Source organism: Manacus vitellinus, unplaced genomic scaffold (assembly GCF_001715985.3).
Source record: "Manacus vitellinus isolate BGI_N305 unplaced genomic scaffold, ASM171598v3 scaffold_0_pilon, whole genome shotgun sequence".
Taxonomy (NCBI): Eukaryota; Metazoa; Chordata; class Aves; order Passeriformes; family Pipridae; genus Manacus; species Manacus vitellinus.
Window position 1 is genome coordinate 50,518,661 of NW_021938789.1, and position 15,908 is coordinate 50,534,568.

Sequence of the window (15,908 nt, forward strand, 5' to 3'; positions counted from 1 at the left end):
AAAAAGCGGCAGCAGAGAGTCCTTTATAATACCTGGAAATAATTCACTGAAAAGGAAAGCCTGTGAAATAGAAGGGATACAATTGATTTTCACTCCTTGGGGATAACCAATAGCTCACAAATTACTCTGCTTCACTCTAACACTCAGAAAGTACATGCTGATCATTAGGTTGGGAGAATGAGAAGTATTACTTCATTTTTTGCTCATCTGAGATTTTGCAGAGGTTAACATCATCAAAAATATCTCTACTCCTGGCTTAACAGTCATTCAGTTTTTGTTCATCTGCCTCTTCAAGATTTTCTTCTCCCCTTCCTTTCATTTTTGTATAAAAATGAGAATTTCATTGCCATTTTAAGACTTTTATTCCAACCCTTCCCAGATTTTCATATCCACAATTTCTGTCAGCATTTCTTGATCCATTTTTATTACATGGCTGCGCACAGTAAAAAAAAAAAAAGAAATGCTCAGCAACAGAAACCTTTTGACTTCTCTTTTGCAATCTGAAGCCCTGAATCCACTTACCCACTTTGAAGTTTCTTACTTACAAAAAGAAATGTTTTAGAAATAGCCATGTTATGAATCAAATACTTTACTGTCCAAATTATATTAATTATGTCTTTCTTCTTACTTTTTCAGCCTTTCAAAATACACAGTCCACCACAGGAACTACCTGAGAACAATGACTAAATCACATACAGAAGCAACCATTTGAAAATGACTGAGCAAACGCTGTTTGTTAGATCACAATCTAAGGCTAAGTCATGTTACTAATGAAGTGGCAACTTTATACTTGCAAAATGCTTAAGAAGTTAATAAAGTTAAGGGAATATAAGTAAGTAATTACCAGCACAATGTATAAGAGCGGAAAAAAGGTGGAAAAGCTGGGAAACCTCTGGGGGCCAGATGTTTCTCTGAGAGAAAGTACAGTAAGTCATAGTAAATAATGAAATGCTTTAAAAAAATGCAGAGCAACTTTACAGAAAATAAACTAAGAACTTGTAGGATTTTAGTGCTGATTCCCCTCCTGACTCTAGACATACACTTGTGAGTGCATGCTCACAAATGCAATTAGGCTCAGCTTCTCTAAACAGACAGAACTCTCCCAGCTTAATGAAACAAAGTAATTTAAACTGGCAGGCAGTTTTCCTCCAGCTGTTTGCAGTGACAGCATCTTTTACCCTTTTTTTTTTGGCTGAAGTTCCTGCAGAACGGAAAACAATTTGATGATGTAGGAAAGAAAATTCAAGTCAGGAGAAAAGATTGCTACCCCTGTCATGCGAATAAAAGCATGGGCATTTGGAAACTGTTTCAGGCAAGTTATGTGTAGCATATGCCTTTGTCCACTTGATTTCAACTAAGATCAACAAAAATATTCCGCACGTCTTAATAACCATCATAGGTTCTGTGGTGCGGGTTAATTCACAGAAACTCAGGCAGATCAGTAAAACAGGAATGTACTTCAGTTTTACACCCTATTTGCAAAAAAAACCAGAAAGCCCGATTTAGAATTTGTTTTGGTGTTAAAACCCTTACCTGCTCTGCTGTCAAGCGGGCCAAAATCCAAGGAGTATTTTACAACATGGTAGTTGTTCCATACATAAAGGAGGTTGTCCCGGGGATTATAATCCACAGCAGCAATGTACTGGTAGGAGTTTGGAAAGGGCACATCCACCATGCTATCCTTGCTTTGGTCAGTGTTATATATGTAGTCTATTTTATTCCCTGTGGCTTCATTGTCATCATCTTCATACACAGACTTCACCACATATAAAATCCCACAGATCATGAAGGCATTAGAAGCTGACCTCTTGTCATAGGCAGTATCCCACGTTCCTTCGATCCTTAACGTGTAAGGGTTTAACTGGCTAATGACTATTTTGCCATTATTTTGTTCTGTTGCATAGATTACCCACAGCCCGTTCTCATCCACAGCCAGGTCTATGTCAGACTTGCCTCCCCAGCGGTAGGGAGAGGTGTCATGGTAGTTTGCATTAGCTATGATGGCCTCCCCGCTCTTTATCCTTGTCCGCAAGTCAAACTTGACAATGTTCCTGGTTCGCTCCTTGTTGAAGAACAAAGCCCCGTCGTACACCACGAACCCCGTGCCGTCCACCCGGTGCGGGAGTTTGTAGGTCGTGGTTGGCCTCCCGGCGATGAAGTCGTCCTTGGAGGAGTACTCCGTCAGCGTGTCTGTCCGGTAAGGCGTCCAGGGCATGTAGTAGATCTTGTCAGATGCCTGCAGAGGGTCCTTGCACCAGGCACCAGACTGGTGGTCGGATTCAAATAAGTGTTCACTCTGGTACACTCCTTTCAGCAGTCCGGGGCAAAGAAAAACTGTTATAGGGGAAAAGAATTTAAAAGAAAAACAAAGTTAACGACAGTTCAGGGGTGGTTGGCCCAAGCATCTCAAAAGCTTCTAGTCCTGGAGTAGAGGACACTTGAGATCAGTGGAAACCCAAGAGCAATGCCTTGTACGTGGAGACTAGCCTTCCTGCCCTCCATGTCTCTAGAACAAGATTTGCTCCATCAAACTGATTTCCGCCCCTGCTTTTTCTATTAACTGTGGCTTGTTTTCTCATTGCTTTTCAAATCTATTTTTACAGGTGTACTTACTTGGACCACTCGCCTTTGTAAACTCTGAAATGAATATGTGCCCCCAAAGGATTTCTGGGTTTGCATTTCCAAATTATATTCTGCAGTGAATCTGTACCTACTGGGTGAAGGGCTAAACTCCGAGGGAATTGATCCACATATTTATTTGAACAGCCCACAGAAGAGTGGCCTAGAAATGGAAATAAGAGAAAGAAATTCCCATCCTTACAGCCCAAGTGAGATTAAATATTTAAAGGGTACCAATAGCAAAGCAGAGGCGAATCCCTAGGCTACTCAGAGGAGCATTTAAAGCAAAGGGAGCTGGGAGGGGGGAACAACCATCTGTAGTATAACTAGAAATGAGACTTTCAAAGCTGCTACAGGACACATGAAACATGCAGTCCACACAATTAAAAACGAATGACATATGGATGCTGAAAGGAAAAGACAAGGAAGGAAGGAAGAAAGGAAAGAAGGAAGGAAAAGAATAAAGTTCGCTGGAGAGGAACCCAAGGTCTAGATTTTAATCAGTTAAAAAATGTCCTGTTAAATATAGTAGTAATTCAAACTTAAAAACATATACCTTCTATTGTTACATGAGAGGAGCACAGAGGAGCAGTTTGACTAACTGGGATGCTTTGCTGCTCAGACTTCGGGGGGGCTGAGAGGGGCCAGGGCATGCCCAACACCTGGGAGGAGGCTCAGCCGGTGCCCGGCTGACCTCGGCACCACAGGAACGCCAACACCAAGAGGCCAGCCGGCTGGATGGGGAGGCAAAAGGAGGGATGCTGCAGAGCAAAACCAGCTCATTTGGCCCTTGTCATCCCCGTTAGCAGCCTCCTGACTCGGAGGTGTGTGTGCAGCTTTGGGGGGGAGAATATATGTTGGTTATTTGTAATGCTGATCTCCGTGAGTGTGAATGGTACCATAACCATGACGACAGGATGGGCAGCAGGGAAGCATGAAGAGGTATCCCACCACGTACTTCTGCTAGCATGGGGATGGCAAGATGGGATCCCACATTCACACTTCCTGCTCGGAGTGTAATTAATTATTTTTGTAAATGCAGAAATTGGGATGTTGTCTGGAGAAAAAGATGGGAGGAAAATCAGATTTAGTAACTGGTATAAAATTGTATAGAGCCATTGGAGTCTAAGTAACCACAGAGAGTTGCTGTTAAAGAGGTGCCATTTCCAAGAGGCTTTTATGCCATAATTAGATATACTTATGCACACTTTCCAAATTCTTTGGGGTAGGAGAAGAGTGAGTTATCTAAGCCTTTGAATAGAAATTTAATGAAAAAAAGTGGCAGTGGTAAAAAACCTTTCAGCAAAAATGAGTTATCCGGTGAAGTTGAGCAGCAGAGATACTAAATAAACTTTAACAAAAAGGTAGTGAGAATTAATGACAAAGTATTTCAACTAAAACGTTAAACTGTTAAATAACTTAGCCTATACATAAGTAATATATATATATAATTTGAAAGGTATTTAATTACCTTTTTGTTCCACTTCTATTGTAGAGAGAGAGGTAAAGAGAGAAAGGAGAAAAGAGAATAGATTAATGGTACTGTATTGGCCAGGTATTTTTCTTTACCTCTTTCATATGAAAAGGAAGCTTCATTAATTTACTTTAGTATGTGAACATTTTTTATATATATATATATATAAACCTTTCCTCTGATATACACTGGATAATATGCAGACAAGGTGAACAAAATACAGATTAATTTTAACTTTAGAAAAATCTTTAAGAAGAAAAAAAAAAGCTCAACACTTGGGACATAATGAGCCCCCTGAACTATTTGAGATATCTTGTCAGCAGCAACCTTGGACTAGTTTCATAGAGCAAAATGAAATACCCATAAACTGAAATATGACTGAAACAGATTTATGTATAGAATAAAAATTCCAGGGAGAAACTTTATAGAATATATATCTTCATATATTTCACCAAAGTCCTGTAAAACAGAGATCCCTACATAAAGCAGGAGAATATTTGCTTGTGACATAAAAAGAGAACTTAGGAAAGTCAAATGAAGCACGTCGGTGGATATTCGTAGTCCTGACCTATATCCTTGGAGAAACAAACTTTAGTAAGACTTGGAAAAAAAAAACCAACCACTTGAAATATTGTAATATTTATATGATTTATAAGATCCCAAAGATTTAAAGTGTTGATAAGTTAAAAATATCTAAGCACTATTTAAAAAGCCCAACCCCAGAACTTGTTGGATATTTTTTTTGTGAATTATTCACCATGCTTCATAATGCTGCTGAAGAGGCTGTGTCCCTTTGGACAAAGCCCCTTGCAGGCAGAATAAATAAATGCAGTGCACTTATTAATTGCTAAACACTCAGTACTAGTTTCTGTACCAAGCAACCTCCTGTGAGAAGCTTTTGGGGGGCCTTATCCAAAAGCTTCCTGCAGCTGTGGCACAGGCCCTGTCTTTTACAGCGTGGTGGGGACCCAAACAGTTCCTGCAACCCCAGACCAGGCGCTTGCTGGTTCCTCAGGACCTCTTCCCTGAAAGGGTAGCAGAAGACAAGCCCCAAAATATCAGAGGGAGAAGTGAGAACTTGCCAGCAAACCAGTATGTTTTTGACAGCTGAGAGATCTCTGTTCAGAGAAGCAAGACAAGAATGCAAAGGTATGCACATGTGCTTTGGTTTTGCTTCCTCAGAGTTCACTCCAGCCCCCTCCGGACTGTCCTCTGGTGCTGGGATTGCAAAGCTCTTTGCATTCAAAAGTCTCATTTATTTGGATGGGAAACTGCAGGCTCAATGGAAGAACGATTCCAGGGTAGGGCTACAAATGCACTGGCCAGACATGTGGATCTACACTTCCCCATGCAGGGAGGCATACAGCTGGAGCCAAATGCAGCTCCCATAACGAGTATTTCCAAACTTCAACAGCCTTTATTACTGGGGCTTTGATTCAGGCTCCTTTCTACTTCATAACAGGTTAGGGTTAAAGGCAAATGTTTTCAGCATGTGGCTGTCAGGGCTCTGGGGAACAGAAACAATGCATTTGAGTGCAAGTACCTGATTTTGCAAAGGAAAGAGCCAGCAAGATTAAAAGCCTCCAGACTTAGCAATTGGAGAAACCTGCACAGCAATTGTACTCCCCATCCCAGGCTGTGGCTGGTCACAGTTAAGTAAGGTATTCAGAAAAACATTAAATGTCTCTGGCAAAAGCAAGAAGGCAACATGACATATCCTCAAATGCATGGCTTCATGCTGATTCTTCTGGATGATGGCATACAGTACCTCTGGCAGCATAGAAAGTAGTAATTTACATTTCCAAATGAGCAAAAGCTTTTGTAATACACTTGAACAACAGTGTGATATTGTAAAGCAGGGAGAGAGAGGCTTCTAGAGGAGATAATATATTTGCAACCAGCCGCTCTGGGTGACCTGAAGTGTTGATTACCCTTATCCTGAATAGCTCATATGTGTTATTAGTGGTCAGTGCCATATCCAGTTCTCTTATAATTCCAAACACAGATGTGTTTTGCTGACCTTCTGCATGCTGTTTCCATTGTATGTATCCCAAATACATATTTTCCATCTGCTGATTTAAGACTTAATGCTTTTGAATGTCAGTAATTACTCAGCTTATATTGGGGGGCCGTATTCTTTAAAGAGGTTGCATGAGAGGCTCGAAGGATTTACTTCATCAAGCAATACTAAAAAGAAGGGTCTAATTAGAATCTGATTATCCCTTCACTTACACAACATACCACTGCAAAACTGTCTTCATAAAATACTAGTAGAATTTTTTTAATTTCACCTAATTAGACATTTTTTACATCTCTGTAATGCCTGTGCCAGTCCGCAGAATTTAAGTACTGCTTATAGCACAGGGGCCACCTTACCTTCCTACAGGGATCTACAGAAAAAGCAGGCATACACAGCTTTTACTCTTACATTGAGATCTTCCATTCCTGCTATCTCTGCATTGGAGGAGAACAAGGGTATTTCTCCTCTAATTCATATGCTGGTTGCAGACCAGTGCCATTGGCTTCAACAGTGCCAGAGGCCTGAAGGAAATCAAAGAACCACTTGCCAGGTCTCAGGGAAGTTACAAACAAGACTTTCCATGTACAATGATTTTCTCATGTTTCTTCAGATGGAAGTAAAACCGAGGACAATGTGCAATCACAGGCCACCACAGCCTGTCCCCAAGCTATCAGGCAAACTCCTGCCACCCATTCAGAGAAATTGCACAAAAACATTAATTAAATGTTCTTAGCACTGCTGGGTTGAGATTCTGAAAACACACTGTGGCACAATTAACACTTGAACAACATTAACTGCTCATTTTCTTACCACCACATTGAATTGCACTCAAACATTTAAGGCACAAGCACACAGTGGCAGAGCCGTATAGAGAGTTGTCTCCCTGGCACTGCTTCAAACCCACACAAAAGTAGCACAAAACTCCTGGAAAAAAAATTATGTGAGTAGGGGGATGTTAAAAGGCAATTATAAAAATGAGCAAAAAGTTGTGCCCCGTACTTTGGTAGCTGTTTGTTTTAGTTTTGTTTTTTTTAGGGCAGATGTTTAATAGCAGAATAAGTGACATCCACTCCTTGTTCCTGTCCTTTACATATCAGCCTGATTTAATACACTCAGATTAATAATTAATAGATTTAGTGTTAAACACATAGTTAATGACAAAATAGGAGTAAAAAACTCGGGTTTTTGAGGCTGACCTTAGTAGCACAAGATGCAGCATCTCAGCCATATCCAGGGTGCTTCACGCCAGACGTGGCTGACTGCTGCATCTCGAACCCACCAACCAACTTGACCTGATGCGTAGGCATGTGAAGCTGAAAAGCAGTCATCACACTAGGAAACAAATTAGGGAGAAACATCCCCAGAAGGCCTGATCCCGACACATGACCCATGGTGCAAGATGGTAACTATCACACAGATGACTCACCACTTGGCCCTGAGCCCTGTTGTGCTGGACTTGAGCACTGCAGCTCTCTCTAACTATCAAAATCAAGTCTCGAAGGTGCCTTGCACCAGGGCTTCCCAGGGTGGTCTGCGATCTACAGCCTCTTCTTTCTTTCTCTAATTCTCAACACCTCAAGCATCCACAATTCTTTCAACCTTTGACATGAGGGCTTCCCTACAGCACCCACAGAAGGATTTCCCAATTTACATGTTTCTTCCTAACACACAGCCCTATCTGTGGGTATTAGGTTGAACAGGAACACTTTTGAGAAGCTGCAAATCTAGCAAGGCACCCCAAAGCATGCCCATGTAGAGCCTGCTCACATATGAAGGCTCTCTTCTTTTTCAAAGACATAGCTGGGTCTTGGAGTCACAGTGTTCCCCTACTAAAAGGTTAAAGTAAACAAGAGACATGCTCAAAATTCAGGACATCAAGGCATGCATTGATAACAGACTTCCTTTTACCTATCAAAATAGCAAGGCAGTAGTCTAGACAACTAGGCAACATCAGATTCACAGCACATCCAGCATGGCAGATCACTGACCACAGGATCCTATAAGTCAGTGACAGAGAAACTCTGCCCTCTAGGTTGTAGGAAAATCTGCTGTTGGGTAGGATGTGTTTCCAGTGACACTGATAGTAACAGGGTCCAGTAAAACACAGTCCTGAGCAGTTTCTCTTCTTAACATCCAAAATTTACCAAAGTGGTTGAGGTTCCTGAGGAAATGCAGCAGTTGACAGATCAGAGGCAACATGAGAGTAAGGAACAGATACTGCAGGAGGGTCATCAGCTTCTCACTCATCCCTCTAGTTTCTCATACCAGCATCCAGCCAGCGAGGCTGAAGAGGACCACACCTGTACGCATTTCAAACCTGTTGTGCTCTACTGTTGGGAAGCACAAGTGGTACATAGGCAAATCTCAGTGGGGAAACACAGTTGGAGGAAAGCTGGACTCTGCAGCAGCAGATCTAAAATAAATATATCTGAACCCAGGGAATGAAAATCTTAGAATCGTGCAATGGTTTCAGTTGGAAGGGACCTTAAAGATCATCCAGTTCTAACCACCCAGCCATGGGCAGGGACACCTTCCAATAGATCAGGTTGCTCACAGCCTCATTAAAATATGAAAATACTTGTTTTTAAAAAAATTAATTTCAAAAATTAATTCCAAACACACTCAAACCCTCACACACAGTTTACCACAAGAAAAGCTAAGAGAGTTAGCTCGGCATTTATATGACATGTTCTGGCAACCTAAAGTTCAAAATGCTGCAGAAGTATCTGTCTCTGCTTCTTTTTCTTCTCCCCACACATAATTAAAATGACAAAAGAGACCACATAGCCAAATTCAGCATTCACTCTATGGAGCACAGACACAAAACAAAATACATGTCACCATTTCTCTCATCCACCCTCTCCTTCTAGTAAAGCCTGGGGTCCCCCTGTAGTGCAGGTGGGTGGCCCACCAGACCCCAAATGCCTTAATAACGGGAACACAGTCACATCCACTGCAGCAGACTGTAGTGTCAGTAGAAGGTCAGATGATATTTTGCCTCTAAGTAAAGGAAAGCAAACAGCAATACAATGGTCTTTGGTTTCAGTCCCTTCATTGCACCTATGGTTTCTACAGAAGAGCTGTAGAGACCATCCTCCACACCAAGCTGTCCCCAAATCACAATTTAACTCCAGTTCTGTTAGTCCCAGTGAAACACTTATTTTCTGAGCTTTTAATGTGAAAAGTTTGAACTTGCAACAGGAAAAGACCTCTTGGGTCTTGGTTCAGGAGCAAGCACAGAAAATGGAAGAATTTGGTTTTCTGAGACTACTTTGCAAATACATACTATTGTTCTCTTTCCATTTTTTTGCCACCAAATCCTCCTTTACTACAATTTTTCTTTTCTTTTCTTTTTTCCCCTCAACATGACAGGTTTTCTAGAATGCATTTAAATGGGGAACAGACCCCATTAACATTACCTGGCTTTGCAGTCCAAGGGCAACTTGACACTTGAATGTAAAGCATTCAGACTTTCATTCTCTAGCCAGAGGAATAAGACATTATTCTTAGCAATTATATCACCACAAATTATCTTTCTTGTGGCTGACAATTTCTGCTATGAAAGAACATTCAATCTCAAGCCTCCCTGTTGGAGTTCTCCACTGATGCAAAACTATTCTGCAAGCTAAGCTTTAAAGTTTGTTTAGGTTTAAATTATTAAAATGTTGGGAGTCAGTTTGTAACATTATTTATCTTTCCAAGAAAATTTAAGGTCTCAGTAAATAGAGTACTTTCCTCTTTTTGACTGTATGTACCTGTGTGTGCACATTATACTCCCTCCTATAAGACTGGGAAAAAATTGTCTTGATTTATTGCACAGGAGAAATGCTTGTCTTTTACTGCAAATGAAGTGCTAATCCTTTATTTAATAAAAGGGAGGAATAATCTCACTTGCTCAGCTTCCATATTACGTTTTTCATATAATACCCAAGCATCAGCAAACAAAGGCGCTCTACAAGTACTTTGCGTTACAATGGCTTCGTGTAACACATTCCCAAAATTATCACCTCCTAATTAATTTTGCTGTGAAGCAGAGATTGGAAATGTCAATAATCTGCACTTTCATGAACCACAATTTAAATTAGATCCTTAAATATGGTATCTATAGATCTGCAGAAATCAAAGCTGTCATTTTTCGTAAGTGGATTTTTTTTTCTCCTTAGATTTCCATTCATTTGATAAATTTGTGAAACCTTTCAAACCATTAATTTGAGCTTCCTTAAAATGTCAGTGCTTTCAGTCTGCTTTTTAATACATAATAACTAAATTTAATAGATGTTCACTAAAATAAAACTAAAGATTATTAATGTTAAAACACCTGTCAGCGTAACTTAAAGTCATGAGGACCCAGGAAATCACTTATATACTTTGAGTCTTGTCCACTAGAGGTTTCTGTAAGATGAAAAAAGTTATGGTTTCCTGCAAAATTGCCTTGTGGATTATACATCAGACTTCAGGTTATTTTGGGAGAATGCCATCTTTTTGTTAACACATTCACATAACGGATGACAGGCATCAAAGGTCAGAGCCCTCATATGGACTCTCCCTCAAACCCAAGCAATAACAAATGCTTTTCCATGGCACTGTCCCCTTGAGGTAAATTTTAGGAGCTTAAATGTTATTACCTCATTTCCTAATTTTAGGTACCAAACCACACAAAAAATTATGCCTTTAAATGTTTTTTAAGGGAAAACCAAAAATCACTCCTGCAGAAAGCAAATGAAACTCAGGGATTCTGGGTTTTAGGGTTAAACAGATCCCTGCTGCGTGCCTAGCCCTGCAAGAGCAGCAAACAGCAAGCTGGTTTCTCAACGATTTTGTAAACATTCAGATTTCCCGAAACTCAGTGAATAATTTCTATTCCTTCTTTGCCTCTCTCTTCTCATTATTATTCCAGGTGGCAGTCACAGTGACTGGCTTCTCTGAAGAAGCAGACACTTAATCAGCTTCAGCAGATACTGAATGTGATTGCACTGCACTTCTAAATGTATTATTCCAAGAGATAAATATTTTTTTCTCAAGTAAAGATAATTCACTTAAGATATAATGAGTCCTGAAATATACTGCACTGGAAAGACAAGAAGCAGCAAGAATTGTTATATTCAAAGTTCATCTTCAGAAGAAATATCTGATTTTTTAATGCGTATAAATCTCTTCTGTAGATGAGATTTTATGTTTAGAGCACCATTCCAAAGATAAAACGACCTGAAAAACTAATTCATCCTTGAATTTGGGAAGGAAAAAACTTGTTTATGCTAGTCAAAGTGTTTGTCAGAGCACTGGCCACTACTCACCATCCTCAAAAGTAGAAAAATGAGCCAGGCAGACTTCAGTTGTGACCCTACAGCAAGTAGCACATCCCTCTGTTGACACCAGTTTATACAAAAAACAGCAGTAACTTCTTAAATCATTGCAACTCTCAACTTGTTGTGTAACAGAGTTTTCCTTTTAAATTTGTCAATTAAAAATAAGCAGCAAGATGAGTGAGCATGAGAGGGGAAAAAGGGACCATGCAAGAACTGTGCAAAATTCAATTATGGCTACAGGTCGTTCAGCCAAACTTTCCTTGGCAGTTGGCCTTTTATTGTTTCCACTACAACAGCAGATGAGTGAGCTGCCATTAAATTACAGCAGAATCATCCACCTGGACATCATTCTTCCATAACAAAAAAAAAAAAAAAGGGGGGGAAGGGGGAAGGAAAAGAAAAGCAAAAAATGTGAAATCAGAGATCCAGAAAGGGAGGTAAGCACTGTGGGGCTGACCCTCTGCAGTACTTGTTCTGTAGCTGGTTCCTGCTGCTGCTGAAGAGCCTGATGCTGAGCACCCATCAGCCTTTTTCAACACAGCCCTGTAGCTAGGATGAGCAAGATGTGGAGATCCAGTCTCCCCAATAGAGACATGAATTAAACCTCATCCAGGCTGTGGGCTTCTTTATAAATATGGGAAAGGTATTACTGTGCATTACTTGCAGCTCCAAGTCTAAAAATAAAAAAAATAAAAAAAATAGCAATAGCTGAGCTTTTTCTAAGAACAAGGTCTGGGTACAAACTGAGTACCAAGATGCTGCTCCCCTCCATCAAGAAAGGCATCTGTGTATGTAGAGGTGGAACAAAAGGTGCTGGAAGCAGGATTTGATCCTCTAGGGTTGCTGAGTGTGGTTTTTCAGGGCAGGAACATACACCTAATTCCCAGTGCTGCCAGCTCAGCCCAGGAGTGCTCAGAGACAGGGTACAGAAAGACAAACTGACAGAATGGTTAAAAACCCCACAACAAAACAGCTGCTTGGGAAATAAATAACTTTACCTGGTAAAATCTAACCCCAAAGAGCTCTGGTAAGCAAGTTTAAGTCTAAGTCTTACTCCCCTTGCTCATTCAGCCCATGTGTAACTGGGTCACGTAAATAGTCCTGGATAACCAGCCCACTTGTTCCTCCTTCTGGGATGTCAAATGCACAGAAAGATCACAGGGCAACTAGGGGAACATAGCTAATTAAGAATAATTATTATTTCCATAGATCTTTATATCTTTCTTACTGGATGAATTGTAAACCCTCCTTACCTGAATTTAAAAAGAACAAAATCCTGAAGTTCATTAAAGATTTGTCCTCATCCAGGCAAGAGATAAATCTGGGATGTCAAGAGTCTGACAGAGCCATCAAGGCAAACATTAGATGTCTTGTCTTAAGCAATAGGTGTAAAGGGAAAAATATCTTAGGTGGGGGAGCACTGAATTAAAGCTCTGTGTCTTTTGGTCCGATTTCTCTCCAAAGAGAAATAAACTGTTTGTCATCCTGCCAGCTATGAGACTAGCTATAAAATAATAGATTCCACAGGCCCAAATGAGGCTAATCATGATTGCCAAGGCATGTCTGAGCTGTGAGAAGTGAGTGAAATCTGATGCTCTTCAGAGAAAACATTTATTGAAAAGCTCTTTGCTCTGCAATAAGCCTTGGCAGTTATCTCATGTCTTGGAGTATCTACCATATTTCTCATTTGATTGCAAGGCATATTGCTGACACCAGCTGCTATAGCTGAGTTTCCTTTAATAACGCTTTGGTAGGTGAAACACCGCTTCTCTTTAGCTGATGAGAGAACGGTCAGGAAGGATTTTGTATCAATTGCCTCTGTCAATAGTACTTATTCGTAATTGTCTCCAACTGGATGCTGTAGTAAAATGCCCATCAAAATCAGAAAAAAAGATTTCCACAAAGCCAAACAACAAAGGGACACGTTTGTTTTTCTCCTCTCTGAACTGGGAGAACACCCACAAAGTAAATGGAGAGGTGGGATTTTACTGCAACCACTTTGGAGAGCAAGCAAAGAGCAGGGGAAGGAGATGTTAGACTTCAAACTGGTCCTTTGGAACAGATTTTACAATCTGGTGTAAATTTTAACAACATCTGCTATTTAAAAAGAGAAGACAAAAAAAAAAAAAGAATCAAGGCGTGCCTTCCAGCATTTTTAGGTTTAAGTAATTAACGCATGTGTGCTGTATGTGTGTGTGTGTGTGTGTGTGTGTGTGTGCACATATGCGCACTCATATGCAGAGAAGCGACTTCCAACTTTTTAAGATTTAAATAATTAACCCAAGTGCGTGTCATACGCACATACGCTCGCGTGTGTAACGCAGAGGTACTGGCACAGCTCACACTTTGAGGCTCATTCCTAAAACACTCTAAAGAAATTGTTCTGATACTCACACCCCATCTACAAACTGCTATGGCAAGTACTGCAGAAAACTGCTTAGGAGTCTTCATTTCATCTTCTCCTCTGCTTCAGGTCTCAGTACTTAGAGTCAACAAAATCTCAGCTGAGAGGCAGATGTTTCAGAGGAGATCATGCCCTGACGAACTGTGAAAGGCTCCCATGCCTTTTCCCCAGTTCATGCTCCAGATGTGCTGGGGGGAAAGGGAGAGATTGTGTGCATGCCTGTGCAGTGCAAGACAGACGGGCATAGCTGCCTCCTGGAGAGGTATGGACCAGAAGGTAGCATTAAATGTGCTGGTTCATCTGAACGCTGGGGTGTCGCCCCTCAAAGCCCAGCTGAGTAAATCCCTCTCTGCTGTGCGCAAGCATCCTCCTCACCTGTTTCCCTCATCTCCCTGCCACACCAAGCAGTCATTAATCACTGCCTACCAAAAACAGCACAGAAAACACTCCCCTATTTGCAGAGCTGACAGAGGAGCAGGAATGAAGCCGGGAGTCCCTGCAGTGCTCTCGGCAAGGCTACAGCAAGCCAGGCTGCCACCAGCTGAGGCCGCCACACAGGCAGACCCTGGGCAGGCTGGCGCTGGGGTGTATTTACTTAACAAAGCACGCAGGTAAACGCATTAAGGGAGCAGCCTGCAGCAAAATGTGTGCTCTGAGCCCAAGTGTGAACAGAGAACACTTCATGAGTTTCGGGATTTGGCTCCCCACTGCTTGAATCTGGGACTAAGAAGGATGACATTGTATTTTATACTTACTTTTAATGAATAAGTACTGATATAAAGCAGGAACCTAGCTGGAATGAACTGTCACTTTAAAGGAATACATCTGAGACCTTTAACTTGCACAGGTATATTCAGTGAAGTAAAAATATTATTCTGCTTGGGAGAACCACAAATTACGGCAATAAAATATATGCGGTGAATACGTAAAAATTTGGTACTATTTCCAATGAACTGAATATTAGGCACTGCTAAGACCTATCATTTAATGAAAAAGAGACTACTTTATTTCTAATTTAAAGCATAAGAATTTATGAAGGTTCAGGGAAGTCTTTTGTGTGCTTTTGCAACAGCTTAACTTCTAATATATTATATATTCAGAAATTAGGATCCTTGAGCTCTTGCACATTATTTACTGGTGCACATTATTGGAGTGGTCAGTGTGTGGTGCCCTCTCTCTATTTCATAGCCAATGCAGCTATTTCCCCATGGCATCAGTAGATTAAAAAAAAAAAAATCCTGTTGGACAAAAAAAAAAAAGTGACAATGAAACACACTCATTTTGCTATGAGGTAATTCAATAAATCTGTCTACTTTGCTGAGGCTTAGTTTTTATGTAAAACAACACTTTTTTATCTTGCTAAATTCAAAATGGAAAAAGAATTAAGGGCGAGGTTCAGTTTTCAGTCCAGCTTTTAGTAATATGAAAAATAGGAAATAGGGCTAAAAGGGACCCTGGGAGATCTAGGGGACAGAGCCAGATGCCAAGGCTATGCCTGCTAGACATAAAAATGCTCTGTCTCTCTCTCAGTCTCTTTTGGATAATTTGGATGATGCAAAACCTCAAGAATCAAATGATCACATTGCCAGAGGTTCACAGAGTGACATCAATGGGGCCATGTTGATATGGTGTCACAGAGGACTTTGCCCTTTCCTTTTATTGCATCCTGTTCTCTTCTGCATTCAGGAGGCCTCATCCAACAGATCTGATGGCAGTGTGCCATGGCCTGAACCCATGAACAGCACAGGTATGGCTTACAGCATCTTCGGGGGAGGAGATTCAGCTTCCTACCAAATTACTAATTAACCTTGGGGGTGGGAGGGAAGGGCTTTTGAGAAGAGTAGGACCAAAGTAAATACAGTAAGTAAGGTTGGTGAGAAGAGGCTGCATCAGGCTAAAATCTGAAGTGAAACAGTTCAAGAAGCATCATATTAAGACCAGTATGGAAACACAACCTAGAGATCACCTACCAACACACATCTCAACCATTATCCACCACAGTTGATTGCTAACCTGGTCTGCTTTCTCCACATGCACCTCTCAGAGAGAGGACACCAGCATGATAATAACACATGTTTCTGGAAG

The 15,908-nt window shown here is 40.8% G+C and overlaps 1 protein-coding gene across 20 annotated transcripts in view; it reads right to left on the reverse strand.

Moving 5' to 3' along the window:
• The window catches only part of ADGRL3 (adhesion G protein-coupled receptor L3), a 513,962-nt gene that overhangs the window by 180,394 nt on the left and 317,660 nt on the right, over positions 1-15,908 (reverse strand). For 17 of the 20 annotated variants that reach the window (XM_018073156.2, XM_018073097.2, XM_018073121.3 and 14 more), the window contains exons 6-7: positions 4,091-4,105; positions 1,534-2,334 (exon numbers count right to left, since the gene is read on the reverse strand). In XM_018073156.2, the coding sequence (XP_017928645.1) occupies positions 1,534-2,334; positions 4,091-4,105 (816 nt within the window). The remainder of the gene's footprint in view (positions 1-1,533; positions 2,335-4,090; positions 4,106-15,908) is intronic. The other 3 variants (XM_018073129.3, XM_029960802.1, XM_018073066.2) reach the window with 1 other exon arrangement.